Source organism: Prunus mume, linkage group LG6 (genome assembly GCF_029339155.1).
Source record: "Prunus mume cultivar Tortuosa linkage group LG6, ASM2933915v1, whole genome shotgun sequence".
In the NCBI taxonomy this organism is placed as follows: Eukaryota; Viridiplantae; Streptophyta; class Magnoliopsida; order Rosales; family Rosaceae; genus Prunus; species Prunus mume.
In genome coordinates this window covers 5,176,357-5,191,640 of record NC_142703.1, presented here as the reverse complement: position 1 = coordinate 5,191,640, position 15,284 = coordinate 5,176,357, and the positions used below count along the sequence as shown (strand labels likewise).

The 15,284-nt window shown below is 36.2% G+C and overlaps 3 protein-coding genes across 3 annotated transcripts; 2 read left to right on the top strand and 1 right to left on the bottom strand.

The window, feature by feature from the left end:
* The first annotated feature begins 31 nt into the window (after positions 1–31).
* LOC103336385 (uncharacterized) lies at positions 32–3,807 on the top strand. The gene is made up of 5 exons (XM_008239422.3): positions 32–808; positions 960–1,109; positions 1,537–1,635; positions 1,908–2,374; positions 2,891–3,807. The coding sequence occupies exons 1-5, from the start codon at positions 229–231 to the stop codon at positions 3,509–3,511; spliced, it is 1,917 nt and encodes a 638-aa protein (XP_008237644.2). The 5' UTR covers positions 32–228; the 3' UTR covers positions 3,512–3,807.
* A 5,230-nt stretch (positions 3,808–9,037) lies between these two features.
* On the top strand, positions 9,038–11,618 carry GLTP2 (glycolipid transfer protein 2). Its single transcript, XM_008239421.2, is given in 7 exon segments — positions 9,038–9,344; positions 9,425–9,444; positions 9,446–9,481; positions 9,868–9,998; positions 10,781–10,916; positions 11,120–11,263; positions 11,363–11,618. Coding segments are annotated over 7 exon segments (732 nt in total). The 5' UTR covers positions 9,038–9,115; the 3' UTR covers positions 11,399–11,618.
* Positions 11,619–12,926: 1,308 nt separating this feature from the next.
* On the bottom strand, positions 12,927–14,657 carry LOC103336383 (pathogen-related protein-like). Its single transcript, XM_008239418.3, has 4 exons — positions 14,485–14,657; positions 14,013–14,145; positions 13,625–13,926; positions 12,927–13,267 (listed from the first exon to the last, which is right to left on the bottom strand). The coding sequence occupies exons 1-4, from the start codon at positions 14,626–14,628 to the stop codon at positions 13,127–13,129; spliced, it is 720 nt and encodes a 239-aa protein (XP_008237640.1). The 5' UTR covers positions 14,629–14,657; the 3' UTR covers positions 12,927–13,126.
* Between the last annotated feature and the right edge of the window lie 627 nt (positions 14,658–15,284).

Below are 15,284 nucleotides of genomic sequence, written 5' to 3'. Positions count from 1 at the left end.
TAGTCAAGTCGTCTCAACCTCAAAGGCTTAGTCAAAACTAGGGAATTATTATTTATAATGGCAATAAATAAATGAATTAGTAAGCTTTGGTTTGGGATAAATGATCAGCCAATTAATCCAAAAACAGCTGGGACAAACTCTTGATCAACCGGTTTAAAGAGCAATTTTTAGCCGGGTTGAAGCCCCTAAATTGGGATAAGTTGAACCAGTTTTTCGCCGAAGGACCCCATGGAAGAGATTCATGAGGCTGAAAGAGAGAGAAGGGCACTGGATCAAATGAAAGGGCCGTACCGATGGGCCATGTACGAGGACTGGGAAAGCCTAAGACGATATTACAAGGATAATCCAACCCAAGTACTTAATCCATTGACAACGTACAATGACAATGCACTTCACCTTGTAACCTTCATTGGACGCATGGACGTGCTGCAGTTTTTGATTTCACTGATAAGAGACCCTCAGATGTTACGCCGTGCGTTGACAATGAAGAATAGGCATGGCAACACCACTCTACATGAGGTGGCGCCGTCCGGAAATTTGGAAGCCGCAGTGCTCTTGGTGGATCTGGATAACAACGTTAGGGATCAGCCTGCTGAAGGTATGGAAGATGATGTTCGTTATGAAGGTGTGTTAGAGATTCGAAACCAGTTAGGAGAGACCCCAGTCTACAGGGCCGCTTCTTTCGGCCACACAAAGTTGGTCCAATATTTAGTCAAAAAAGTGGGCCAGATAAATATAATGCCGCACTTGCAAAGAAGTAGCGATCAAGTATCCATTCTTCATAGCGCAGTCATTGGCCAAAATTTTGGTATCTCTCTTCAAATTTTGAAATTAATTGCGTTACTTTCTACTTATTTTGCAAAAATGATCTTTGACTCATGTAGACTTAAAAAAATAAATGATTTAGATCGTTGAAGAAAATAGATGGTTATTACTAACATGGTTTTCCTTCAATGCAGAGACTGCTCTTTGGTTACTAAAAGAGTACCCAGATCTTGCGGACAGAAAGGAAAGCAATGGACTGACAAGTCTTCAATTGCTAGCCCAAATGCCATCTGCCTTCCAAGCCAAATTTCGCAAAAGCATATGGAAGATGCTCATTTATAAATGTACCATCTACTCTATCTCTATACTGCCATATATATATTTTGATGAACCAAACTTATGTCTTCCGATTGCCATAAAATGGCGAGATATCAACATAGCTTATAACTTAGGCCTTTTAATCCCAACAAAATGAAAAATCATTCAACTCTACTTCTATTTTTAACTTCAACATACCTTTAATTTTGTGGAGTCATTTATCCAATCCAATCATAAGTACTAATCAACATACGTAGCCTAAAAGGATTACCTGGCTGGGCTACCTGTATTTATACTCCCATAGTGAAGTGCAAGAGGAGCAGGGAGTGCATTTCTCTTATTATACTACATATATAACTGTATGGAGCACGAATAGTGATCCCTTTATTTATGCATGCTTTTCTGATAATGATGATGCTAATCCTTATGCTCCCCTTGTTTATATACATTCAGGCCTTTTTAATGATGATAATATTGATCGGATCCCACCAAATGACTTGGAGAGCAGGATCAATCGGCCTAGCCAATCTAGTTATTCAAAGAAGATTACGAGTAATTCATCTAACTTTCAAAATGGGCCATATATATTTGTGTGCGATATATTTATTAGTGTATATATAGTTCTGTTCCGTCCTGTTCTATTGAGCAATCCCTCAAATAATCTTGTTTGAGTGACATCTTGTGAGGTCTATTACAAATTTTACTTCAACGATCTAAATAGACAATTTAGATGATTGAAATACAATGTTGAGTGGATCCAAGTAACATTGTGTTCCCTTCATCAATATATCTCTACTGAATATGCATGATACGATTATAACCAGGATTTAGAAGCCCAGGAAGCCGTACGATGTTTGAGAAAATGCAAAATGAAAATTCACTCTTGGAACTCACTCATTTGCTCGTCGAAAAGGACTATTCATGGATGACATCAAGGGAAGATGATGTTCGCCGTGATGATGATAGGAACTATACCCCATTGCTCATAGCGGCTAGAAATGGAATATCAGAAATTGTGAAAAAGATGTTGGAGTTACACCCTCAATCGGTTGAGGCTCACGACATTGATGAGCAACAAAACATTTTGCACGTGGCCATTATGCATCGCTGGTTGGAGATCTTTAAGCTTATAAAAAAGAGCAAATCAATAACATCGAGGATGGCTATGAAGATTGACCGCAATGGCAACACCATATTGCATCAAGCTGCAACTATGAAATATTACTCTGCAGACACTCAGCGCCTAGGTGGGCCAGCGTTACAATTGCAGGACGAATTGCGTTGGATGGCGGTGAGTGTGTCATGAGTTATGTAATTAATTGAAGTTCATATACTAGCTAGCTAGGAATGATGCATGCATTTTCTTTATTCAATGTTGTCGTCTATGAGTTTTGAACTCAATACCTCCTCCAACAAGGCATAGAAACTCAGTGCCACTACACCAAACTGACATAGATGCATTTAAAATACAAACTATTCCCAATAGAGTAGGTAGTTTAATCATTTTTATTTATTTTTAATATAAGTGATAGTCTAAACTACATAACAGGGGGTCACTTTCTGTTTCCTTTCGTTGGCTAGTAAAACACTTTTGTTAACAATAATCAAAATATATATGAAGTTATTAGTTATTAATTATTTTGATAAAACAAAATGAACATCTTCCGACCTTACAAAGAGAAATACCACTAATTAACTAGTTATTTTAAGTATGAACCTGCTTATAAATTTATTTGTTACTTGAGCAATGTTCATGGTGATTGAAATGATTAATCCTCGCCTCATCAATTTTTCCATGTGTGGCTAGCGTGTGAAAAAGATTATTTCACCTCATTACATCATGAAGCACAACAGGGAGGAGAAGACAGCGGAGCAGCTCTTCAATAGTGAGCATGCAAAACTTCTTCAGTCGGCTCAAACATGGATAAAAGAGACTGCTCAGTCATGTTCGACTGTGGCGGCTTTGGTGACCACCGTTGTCTATGCAGCCGCCTACACGGCTCCCGGGGGTAATGATTCAAACGGGGTTCCTGTTCTCCGGCATTCTTCTTTCTTCTTCACATTTGCCGTTGCTGACACAGTCTCGCTCATCAGTTCATTGGCTTCTTTGGTCACGTTTCTCTCTATCCTGGCATCGCCGCTTGAGTACCAAGACTTTTATCGTTCTCTTCCATTCAGGCTGCATTTGGGGTTCACCCTTCTGTTCTGCTCACTAATAACCACCATGCTCACCTTCACTGCTACTATTTTGCTCTTGATTCATCCCCAAAAGAAATGGACAACGTCCCTCATTTTTGTTGTTTCATTTCTTCCTGTCCCAGTGTGTGGCCTCATGCAGCTTCCTTTGCTTACCGGATTTTCCCAAGTTTTGAAATACATTTTTAAGAAAATTACCAAAATTTCAATTTTCCGTGTAAGAGGAAACTGATGATAATAATATGGATGCTTGGTTAGGGTAAGGCCGATTAATAAGTGATGATTTGTCAAAAGGTCGGATTAAGATCTGTTCTTCTTCCTCTGTGTTTTCTTTCCCTCCTTCATGTGTACTTCAGAATAAGTTAACAGGCTCGAAATAAAATGTATGCTAAACAATCTGTATATCTTGCTTTTTCTTTTTCTTTTTTTCTGAGATTTTTCTTTATTTGTAATTAATATGGGTTTAAACATATTTGCTTATGGTTCATAATTCATTTATTGAACTGATTATATTGAATGAGCAGAGAATGACTTTCTTGGAGGATGGATAACAGCCCACAGCTGCCTTTTCAATTAACGTCAAATTAAATAGTTATTTTAGATGATTCCTAAGAAAAGTAAAAGCAAAACAAATAAAGTAGTTATTTATTGGCATGAGTCAAAGGGAATGTTCCTATTAGGAATAGATTTTTTATTTTATTATAATTAAAATATTTGTACCCACTCTGTATTTGTTCATAGGAGATTTTGTCTATATATTTCCTATTTGTACCCACTCCATATGTAGTATATATATCTCTCATTGAGAGAAGAATAAACATATGAGTTTAAACCCCAATTACTTTTGAGTTGGTTGATATCCATATCTACAACATAAAAAACCCTAACCCCTAAACACTACCTATTCCCACTGCACTATACACCTACTATGTGGTCCTAGCCCGTTGTCGCTGTCTACCTTGCCACTGCCGCCTACCTTGCTACTGCCATCGCTGCCGCCATCGTGCCATCCATCACCATGCCAAGTATCGATGACCTTATTTCTTCACCTGCTTCTGGTTGTACTTCCCCTACTGCTACTCATACCCCTATTGTGACGGTTCACATTGAATCATCCACTCATCTACTCATGGGATTCAAATTGAATGGATTCAACTATGAGATATGAGCTTCGATGATCGAACTTCATGCTATTACACAAGGCAAATTGGGTTAGTTGACTGGCGACACTGATGCCTCAAATTCTCAAGGCCCATAATTTGGGAAGTGAAAAATTACTAATTAATGCTACTGTGAAAAGTTGGATTAACAATTAGATGTTTAGGATGTCGTTAATCAGATGTTTTATGATGGCTCTAACATATTCCAGCTGTGGTGCCAGGCTACCTGTCTCAAGCAAGACGGTCATCCTTTCTCCACTTATTTTGCCAAACTTAAGGTAATCTAGCTTGAATTGGACAAGAGACGTCCATTTCAAATGAAGTGTGCTGATGATATGAAGACGTAGAGAGGATTGAAATCCACACCTGGTTTGTCAAAAATGGTGGCCAAAATTGCCTAGAAAGGCAACGAAAATCGCGTCGCTGCCAAATCCGAGCTCCCAACTCCTCCCTAAGCGGCGGTCGTGGTGGGCTTCCATTCGATCGTGATCACCGCCCTCACGATCAAATTTCAACCAGTCCACCGGGTGGTTGGACGATGGAGTTAACCGCCACAGTGGCGGTTTTGCTTGGCTAGAAGGAGAGGGTCGGGGATGAGAGAGAGAGCGATGGAGAGAGGGCTGCGCGGTTTTTTTATATTATATATTTTTATATTTTTATAATCTGACTTGAAATATTTACGGTTGTGCCACTGCACTTCCGTTGACCATAACTTCTTCGTTAAAACTCCGATTTGAGCTCACTACATATCTACGAACTTCATATCAACAAGTTCTACGCAACGATGCCACTCAAATCTCAAAAATCCTTACGGGTAGAAAAATGACTATCATGACCTTACTCCAAGGGAAAATTGTAATTTCACGATTAAATAAATTAAATGTAGTAAATAAATGGTTAAAATTGGGTCGGTGTGTCACATAAGATATATCTTAAGATTCAGAATGAATGAATGCCTTTGATAAAGAGAGCTTGGGAAGTAAGTATGCTAGTTGGGAATGAAAATGGTGAGCTTGTCATTGGAAAGGAGAGATTCAGAGACTGAGAATGATTTGATGGGTGCCTTAATCTAATTTGATCGGAGAGAAAGGGCTCTTAGTCAGTTCACGTTCACTTGAGAAACACTCTTATCGCTCACTAAGTTGGTTTTAAAAACTGATAACTGCAACCGAGTTATAGCATAAAGAAAATGTTTAAATTAAATCATTGTAACGATCTAAAGGCTATCAAGGAACCCTCTTGAATAAGCCCGCACCAGAGACCACTCATTATAAACACATCGTATTTTCAAGGCTCGCATGTTTTTTATTTTAAATATGGGTCTTATTTTAGGCTGACGTTAATTAAGGCCCAATTTTAATTTGAGTCTTGTCTGATCCTACCTAGTCTAATTGTTAAATACTTACTTGTTTGGCCCGAGACAAGATTAGTGCTAAATATCCAATTCTTGTCCTAATCCATTGTAACAAATGTGTCATTGTCATTTTTCAGCCTAAATTTAGAATTAGAAGAAAGAAAAGAAGCACAAATTTCATTAGCCGATTGATTGGCTCGTGATAAAACACCTATAATATAATGTATGTAAGGATATATTCTAGAGTTATTTACAATAACAACCCTTGAGGTTTCTTGTGTTTTCCCAAAACCCCCTCAAGTCTCAAAAATTACACGAACATCTCATAAGGTTTCAATTTGTTTTCATAAAAACGCTTTTCATTTATTGTTTGCCCAAAAATTGATGATTTCATTGAAACAAAACTCATGCAAATGACAAAATTAACCTCAATGAAGTATATGCAATCTAATCTCAAAGGCCAACTTTGTCATTTGGAGAATTTTTTTTTGGAATAAAATCATCAATTTTTGGATGAAAAATCAATGAAAATGAGTTTTGTGAAAACAATTTAAAATTTCAAGGGGTGTTCTTGTAACTTCTAAAACCTCAAGGAATTTTGTGAAAACCCGAAAACCTCAGGGATTGTTAGTGTAAATAACTTAAATTCTATCTCACAAGGGCTCATAGCAAGATAAGACTTGGCCCAGCATGGATCATGCTTACTAAATTATGCAGAAAAATGTTCTATAGAAACTCTCTCAAGTTCAACTGCTTTTAAAATGTTTTGGTACTCAAAGGAATCCCTCGCGTTCACACTTTAGAAGCTTAATCCAGGATTCCACTGAATTATTTTATGCTAATTATAATTAGAACTTGTAGGCCATGGTTCTGCAGAGAAGATAAACCAAAAAGTGAGCATAAATATAATTATATAATTGCTAGGTCTCTTCTTTCCCTGAATAAAACCTTGAGCGGTTTTGGCTAATACTCTTTGACCTTAATCACCAAATCTCTGGCTGCATCTGCAATCTGTTGAGGACATAATTTACATTTTGTTTGTTCGGTAATCTGTTTTCTCTCTATATTTTATATTTTATACCAATATATACACATACATACAGTCCTCTTATATTGAGAGATTCCTCAAATAATTTTTATATGAGGGACACCATTTAGGGTTTCCTACGAGTGTTTTTCAACAATCCAAACAATCTATTTTTTAAGTCTACATTCATAGATCATTCTTACAAAAAATTAGACAAATCAAAAACCGATTCGACATCCAATTGTATCCTACAAAATCAATGAACACGGTGCTTCAAGAAAGTACTAAATTTTCAATAATTCAATTGAGTGGTCAAATGATATCTGATTCAATTGATTTTTTGTAGAGATGATCTTTGAATGAGTATCTACAACGTAGACAGTTTGGATTAGTGAAATACAATATGGAGTGGACCCTACAAGGATGTCCCTCATATAAGCTTATTTGAAGAATCCCTCAACTGAAGCTCCATGTATATATATCTAGATAAAGCTGTCCTATACGTACGTGATAGATTCTATTCACAACTTAAATATTGGACAAATTGTTGAAAAACGAATATATTAATTTTCACCATGAGTATTAATATTCCTCTTTCTTTTGAGGATAAATATTGTTTATATATAGGCTTAAATGAATTAATGCATCAGTATATAGTTTGTATATTTGAGAGGTGGCAGGTGCAGTGTACATTGGCAGAAACCTGTTTTTAATTATATGTATGTCTTTGATGATAAGAAACCTATTTGGTTGTGATGATAAGAGATCGGGACTGTTAGATAATGTTTCTAATTATTTATGATCACCGTTATTCTCTACTCTATTTTACAGACTCGCGATCACTTCAAACAATAGTTTTGAAACTTGACAAAAAAAATATTTATGAAAATAGAATGGCAACAATCTAGCTCATATGCTCGTCTTATCTTTGTCTGTCTATTTGAAGAAATTCTTTGATCTAGCAATGGAACGTCACGCATCCAGCCACTCATACAATAAGAAAGTTTTGCATTCGGGTGGAATCAGCAGTTGCACCTTTTTTCGGCGAAAAAAGCTTTGGAGGTGTCGGAAATTGCTCCTCTGTTGGTGTCCACAAACTGTTTGATAAAATGCCACAAAGAGGGTTTGTTATTTGTTTCAACACAGCGCGGGCGCAACATGTTTATGTTTTCTTTTAAAATAAATAAAAATAAAGAAAGAGAAAACATGCCTTACCACGACTTATCACGTTTATGTTTTCTTCATGAGCTAGGAATGCCACGCGTGTGGGTAAGCCGTCATGCATTGTGGAACTGCTCGTTTATTGTGTTTAGTGGGTTTTCACATGATAACTCTCATGTGTTGGTTATGTGACGACTATAACACAGGGGGTTGTCTACACTCGTCATATACAAAAATCTCCTAAATACACATTCTATGCTAACAATCTGATATTTAGACCCCAAAAAAAAAATGCTAACAATCAATTGTGTACAAGATGTGTACTTATGTATGTATATATGTATACACGAATTGGGTGTTTTGGGTCATTTGTTTCTCCCCCTGTAGCTTTTGTGATTTTGCTTTGGTTTCTCTGCCTTGTAGCTTGTTTTTCTCGTAATGTTTAAAACTCTTCTCTTCCTCTTTTGTTTACCTTTGGGATTTATGAATATTTTTCATATTTCTTTTGAGATTGAATAGTGTAGATGATGAGATTAATCTTCAACCATTTTTAAATTTGAAATTCATAATATGATTGTAATGAATGAATATATTATTAATCAATATGAAATGATAGTATGAAGTGGGCGAAAACGAGTAGTTATAGTGTAGTATTAACTAATTTACCGGTCAGTGCTTGAGTCACTTAATAAAATGAGAACCCTCTAATTATTTTTTAAAATTTTGTGAAGGACCCCACTAATGTCAAATTCTGGATCCGTCACTGGATATAGATGATAACTACAACGTCAAGCTTAGAATAAAAATTTATTTAAGATGACAGGTCAAAACTAAGGTCACCATCAGAGAGTATATATATATAATAGAAACAATTCAATACAAAAATATTGGAAACCACATAATGGGAAAAAATTAATCAGATTAACTATAAATGATGGGATCAAGGCTAGCTGGCCATGCTCTCATCAGCACCATATTAAATAAGAATTAACAAATTGGGGGGGCATAGCGTGCCTCACAAAGACCTAGACAAGAAGATAGTCGTCGGCAGTGATGCAAACATAAGAGCTCTCTCTTTCTATAAATCCAAGACGACTTCATTTCTGCAGTAGTTTGAAGTTGCAGAGGAGCAAGATGAAAAGGAAGATAATGGATCAGAATAAAGGATCAGAGATTATGTGTGCCATTGAAGAACTGTCCGTTATGGTCAAAGTTAGAAGTGCAACATTGGTCCCAGTTGCTGAACATGGTGATGTTGATGATCAAGCACATGATCATGATGCTGCCTTTATCAATCACGAAGCTGGCCATATTCCAACAAGGCCTTTCCTTTCTCTCTGCAGATTGCTTCTTCAAGTTCTCGGTCTCTCTCTCTCTCTCTCTCTCTCTCTCTCTCACAGAGAGAATACCCATTGAACCTTATAGTCGTTTACCTTTTTGCAGATAAAATTGGACCAACAATGGACTGTTCTCAGGCAAGATATTCATCAGAATATTCGGGTAATTGCAAAATCAAGCTTACATATATTGATGTATGCATCTGTGTATATATTTTAGTAATCTATTCAATCAATATCTATGAACAATACAAATATGCATTCACACGCGCCTCTATACAGGGTAATGTTCTTTATCAGACTTATGATACAATGTCTTGTCATAAATTTAAAATGCACATTCATAACAATTAATTTAATTGAAAATAGTTTAGATTCATCTCACAAGATATATCTTTGTAAAGAAACATGATTTTCTCGGTTCTATTGGGTGTTCATGTTGGAATTTATATTACCAAATGCTTTACTTGCTTGAAATTTATCGGCAAACATCAATTTCATCTTACTCAATAGCAATGGATTTTCCATTTTATTTGTTACTGTGTGTAGAGATTGGAAGTGAAACATGAATCTGATCCTTCAACATATTCAAATATGATTGAGATGTTGAAAATGGAGGCGACCGAAGGCATTGCAAGAGAAGTTACTAGTTCTAGTAGGGCCTTCGTTTGGCTCACCAGGTAATCTTGTTTGCCTCATCAGGTAATTTAATAAACATATTTAATTATTGTGCTTGTCCTTGACAAAAATATTTAATTACAATCAACAATCAATAATTTATTCCAAATCTACTTTTAACCCAGGTTACTTTATTTCTATTAATTTCGTACTTAGTCATTCGTTACCTTTCCAGTTACTCATAAATCAAAGTCAGCTTGATTTAATTGACGGCAAATATGCATTAGTTTATGGTTTTAGATGACGTATGAACTGTCATGCAGCACAGTATGCTCTCTTGTTTTGGTTTGGAGAATATCTTTTTCTTTTTTATCGCTTAATTTTAATCTTCAAAGTTGACATTATTAGTACAACCATTTAGTCTTGTTTTTTTAGTACAAGCGATAGTCTAAACTAAACTTGAGATATCAGATATGCAAATCAATACCCTTTTTCACTGGAGTAGGTTTCGTTGACAGTACAACCGCAGCCTTAATCCTCATTTTTATTGTTTATTTTAATGGAAACTAGAAAGACAGCCAAAGTAAGCAAGAATTAAACAATTGTTTCAATTACGTCACATCACTCAACTGTATAATTGATCCAGTAAGAAACAGCCCCCTTTTACATTTCTTGAGTTGGACGTTACATATTCATCAAAATTGTCATTTTATGCAAATGCTAACAACCTAGCTAGACTAGACATAACCCACTGTTTAGGTGCATATATCCTTGGATTTATCAACTGTATATGCACACGATTCTTCATTTTCCTTATAAACTAATTGATTTGTTTTACATACAGATCCCTTGATTTTACCGTGGCATTGTTTCAAAATTTATTAAGAGATCCTGGGAAGAATATGAAGCAGGCAGTGGAAGAGTCTTATAACCTCACTTTGAAGCCATGGCATAGATGGATTTCATCAGCTGCTTCTAAAGTACTTCCTTCTCTTTAGTTCAAAGTTCATTATTTCTTAGATGGAATACACTTGTTTAAATCGTGGGTAAAAAGGTCCAGACCGGCCCATGAGCGCTTTTAGCTCAAGTGAAACGGATATTATTGTCTCCAATTTAACTACCTAAGTTAAGCTTTACATATAGCTTCAAATTCTGCTTGGACTAATAAATATAATGTTTGCAGGTGGCTCTCATGCTAGTCCCTGACAATGAAACCTTCTTTAGTAGCCTCATGGCAAAAGATGAAAACTATGACAACTTGAAAGTGGAAATTGAGACCTTTCTTTCCTTGCTTGTGCCTTATCTGGAACAGATCCACTCCATTCTGGTGCAGTATTATTCTTCAAGCACTTAGCATTCACCAATTATCTTCTTTTTATTGGCCCACACAAATTTTTAATATGTTTGGTTATACTTGATTTTGCAGAGATTTTATCACTTGGACAAGTTGAAGTCTAACTGAGGAACATACACAATAAAGAAAAGCAGAATTAGTGTACAGACATGAATCATACCGCGCCGTTATGTAAATATGTACAAATTATAAGAAATGTTGTCTTCATATTCCATTTAAAGCTTCTACAATGTGTAAAGAAACCCCTAGCTATGATCTCATCCATCCTCTGTATAGTTTTACCTGTTCAAAGAAATGACAGATTTTATATGTAATATTAAGTTGAGCCATAAGCTTGGGAGTTGTTACAGGCAATGAGTCAATACTCAATACACCCAACAACGAAAAAACATGTTAAAGATTTTGAATTAGCAAATGAGATATTTTTCATTTTTCATCATAGCAGGATGATCGATAACCATTTAAAAAAGAAATTAGGTACTAATTACAAATGGATCACAATCAGTCTGGTGCCAAAAATCTTATTGGAATATGAAAATAATTTTTTTTAAGACGGGTTAAACGGCTAGCCTAGCATCAAGACTGGAAGGTGGTTAGCTCCATAGAAAGACCAGTTCAATTGTTTTGTGACAATAATGGGGCTGTATTCTTTTGCGAAGAATAATAAGAGGCCTTCTGGAGTTAGGCATATGGATGTCAAGTATTTGCTTGTAAGGGAGACGTTCACAGAGGACAAATGTGTTAATTTCAGTTTGATGATTGAATGATAGCTCTTGTTTTCAATGAACTTGGCACTATGACTGAATGATGTTTTTGTTGATTTAAGGAACTGTTCATTAAGGTTAGATCACTTGGTAATCATAAAGAGGACCATTCGCATGACTAGTGTGAGACTTCACAGTTCAGCTCACTTGTGATGTGATTTTAACCATATCATTGCTTGTTGTGATTATAGGTGGATGATACCATCTTAGCTGGAAATCATGTCTGTAGTCCATTGAGTTGATGATATTTGTCACTAAGTTTGAGATATATATTGTTATCAAGTGGCCTTTCTATTATGTGCACACAAGGAACTGATTCTTGGTTCTTAAATGGATGTGGTACTCAAGTGGGACAACGTAAAAAACTTATTCGAGTTTACATATCCATTTAGGAAACCTAATCTATCAAGGATATACAAGAGGAAGGTTTCATTTGATTAGCCGGTTTCTTCTAAGTGAAGTGAAGTCCTATAATTAACAAGGGATATCTATCCTCAGGTTGGGGATTCTGGAGGTGATAAGGCTATAAAGCTACGGCTTAGATCCCCACTCTCATACACAAAATACACGCACAAACCTTACCCCATATTAGATTTAGGACTGCATAAGACGTGTAGAGAGAGAGAGAGATATATATATATATATATATATATTTGCTTTTGCTGTGTAGTTTCAATGGCTTTTCAAGGTTAGTATCTTCTGTGTACATATGTGTGGAAGTTCTAACACGTCTGGCTCGGTTTTGTTTTTTCGAGTCATCGGTTTTTATGCCCACACCCCTAGTTAACCCATTGGTTTCGCCCCTGCAATGGGTGCTAGGGAAGTTTTTCCACCAATCATGTAAATCCATGTTTTTCAGTGAAATGTATCAGTTTTGTAGCATGCAATCCACAAAGTTCAATATTATATTTCTTGAATTACACTCTCAGCATTGATAGACAGAAACGTAAACATACAAGAAGCAGCTGACTGATATAATTCCACACCACATAGCTAGCTAGTCTGTGTATGCCGTATATGGGCATAAATTATTGGTGCTAGCTAGCTTAAGTTTTATAGAACACTTGGAGATTTACCCTGTCCTCAGGACAGGGCAGCTTGAGGTTGTCCCTTCGGAAGAAGTACCCAATTTTTCACCCTTCAAAAGACCTCCAAGTAGTTGTCCAGGGTCATAAAAGAACTCGATCTTCACAATTTTGTTGTGCTCATCCACCTGTTTGCTCCAGATAGAAAGAATTCTTTAATTAACAGAAATGAAAACATAAGTAGATGATGATGCTCAAAACCCGTTGAACTTTTAGGAAGGGAGTATTCTATAATTACTAAGATGTCATGGGGTTCGAACCTGAGACCACTGATCTACAAGGTCTTTTTCCACTGGGCTAGACCCTGTTGGAAAACCGGTTGTACTTTTCACTTACTTAAAAGCATGTCCAAGGATCTAGCTAGCTCAATAACCATAATTTAGAGAAATGTAATATTAAAAGTTAGAAGAAAAAAAAACTCCAACCATATATCATCGTTATATTTCTCTTTGAATTATGGTCGAGCACGGTTAGAGAGAAAGTACCGTAAAAATGGACATTCCATAAACTTCAACCAATTCTCCAGTTGGGGCATGGCCCTTGAAAGGGCCCTCCATATAGCCCCAGTGCCTGAATTTGTACACAATCTCCGGTGGCCCAGAATAGACTTGAAGGATCTCCAAGGCAAACCCACGAGGGAATGTTGTTGTGAAGGCCTTATGGGATGACTCTGATGTCTCCTTCTCTGGATTATATCCCCTCAGATTCTCAGGCAGTGAGGTCTGAAGCAAGGGGTTGTAGCCCCCTCCAAGTTTGCCTATTTCTTCCAAAGTTAAGCCTTTCCTTCCTGATATGTATATTATTAATGATTGATTATTGCAATTCTTAATTAATTAATTAGTACTAAATAATGTATCACTGTATAGTTATTACCATTTAGGCTGAAAGTGTAATTGTTGGGATCAAGTGTCTTGAAATCATCCAGGTTGGCCTTATGGAAAACCTCCATCTCCCATGTCTTCACAAGGTTCTGCACCTCTTCTCCTAGTGACCCAGGTGGCCAAATCTGACATACATATAGTTCCATGCAGAGTTAATTTGGGGCAAATTTTTTAATTTTATTTTTGTCAAAGTTCGGAAGAGGGAAGGGGGGTTGTCATTGAGTTTGAACCTGAGATCACTGATCTGCAGGAAAATGCTCTTATCACTAAGCTATACACCGTTGGCATTTAGGTCAGATATTTAATTATTTAGATGTCTAGGGAAAATATCTGAAACATGAGATCCGTATCATCCACGAAAAAAATATGATGCATATCCAAGACATGTTTTATATAGTTGACACCATGCACACTCAAAGTACCCAAAAGGGAAAAAGATATGAGAGAGAGAGAGAGAGAGAGACCTTGGTTCTGCCTTCTTCAAAGAGCTTGTTAACAACATCATAGCTAGGAGGGGCACCAAACCTCCACGTTGTGTTCTTTTCTCCTTCTCCCCTCAAATAAGAACGGTACTTGTCTCCCTCAACATCTGAAGATCCCATGGCCATGCTAAAATGGTAGAAACAAGGTTACTTGGATACTGTTGATCGTGTAATTTCTCTCAACAAGGTCCTGATTATATATAGGCAAAAAATAGTGACAATAATAGTAGATATATAAATAAATAAATGAAAAAGAAATTATATATTATAGCACCAAGATTCTTAAGCGTCATGTGATCTCTTCTTTTCGTTTGTGTCGTATTGGACGTATACTACTGTGTATAAGATGCTTCATTTCTTTATAAAGTAAGTTGTCTGTTCCACTTGCACATCCCAGGAAAATCTAGTAAGGCTGCTCAAGGTTTTATTATTAGGAAATGATCATACCAATATGGGAAATTTATAATAAAACCTATCTGTTGGATTGAATTTATATATAAACACTAAAACCCATAAGAGCATCTCCAACCGTAGTAGCAAACCAAACTCTTTAAATTGAAGTTTGTTAACCTACGTGGCAATTTGAAAAGCTTTGTTTTCTACTTTAATATTTTGTGCCCCAGCAAACTCTTCAATTCAATTAATGCAATGTTATGGAAAAGAATGAAAAATATGAAAACGTGTGGAAAATGTCTATGTATTTATTGTAAAGAAGAAAACAATGCATGTTTTTAACATTTTCAAGGTAAGTTTTATTTTTCCAAAGTGAAATTAAATGTTTT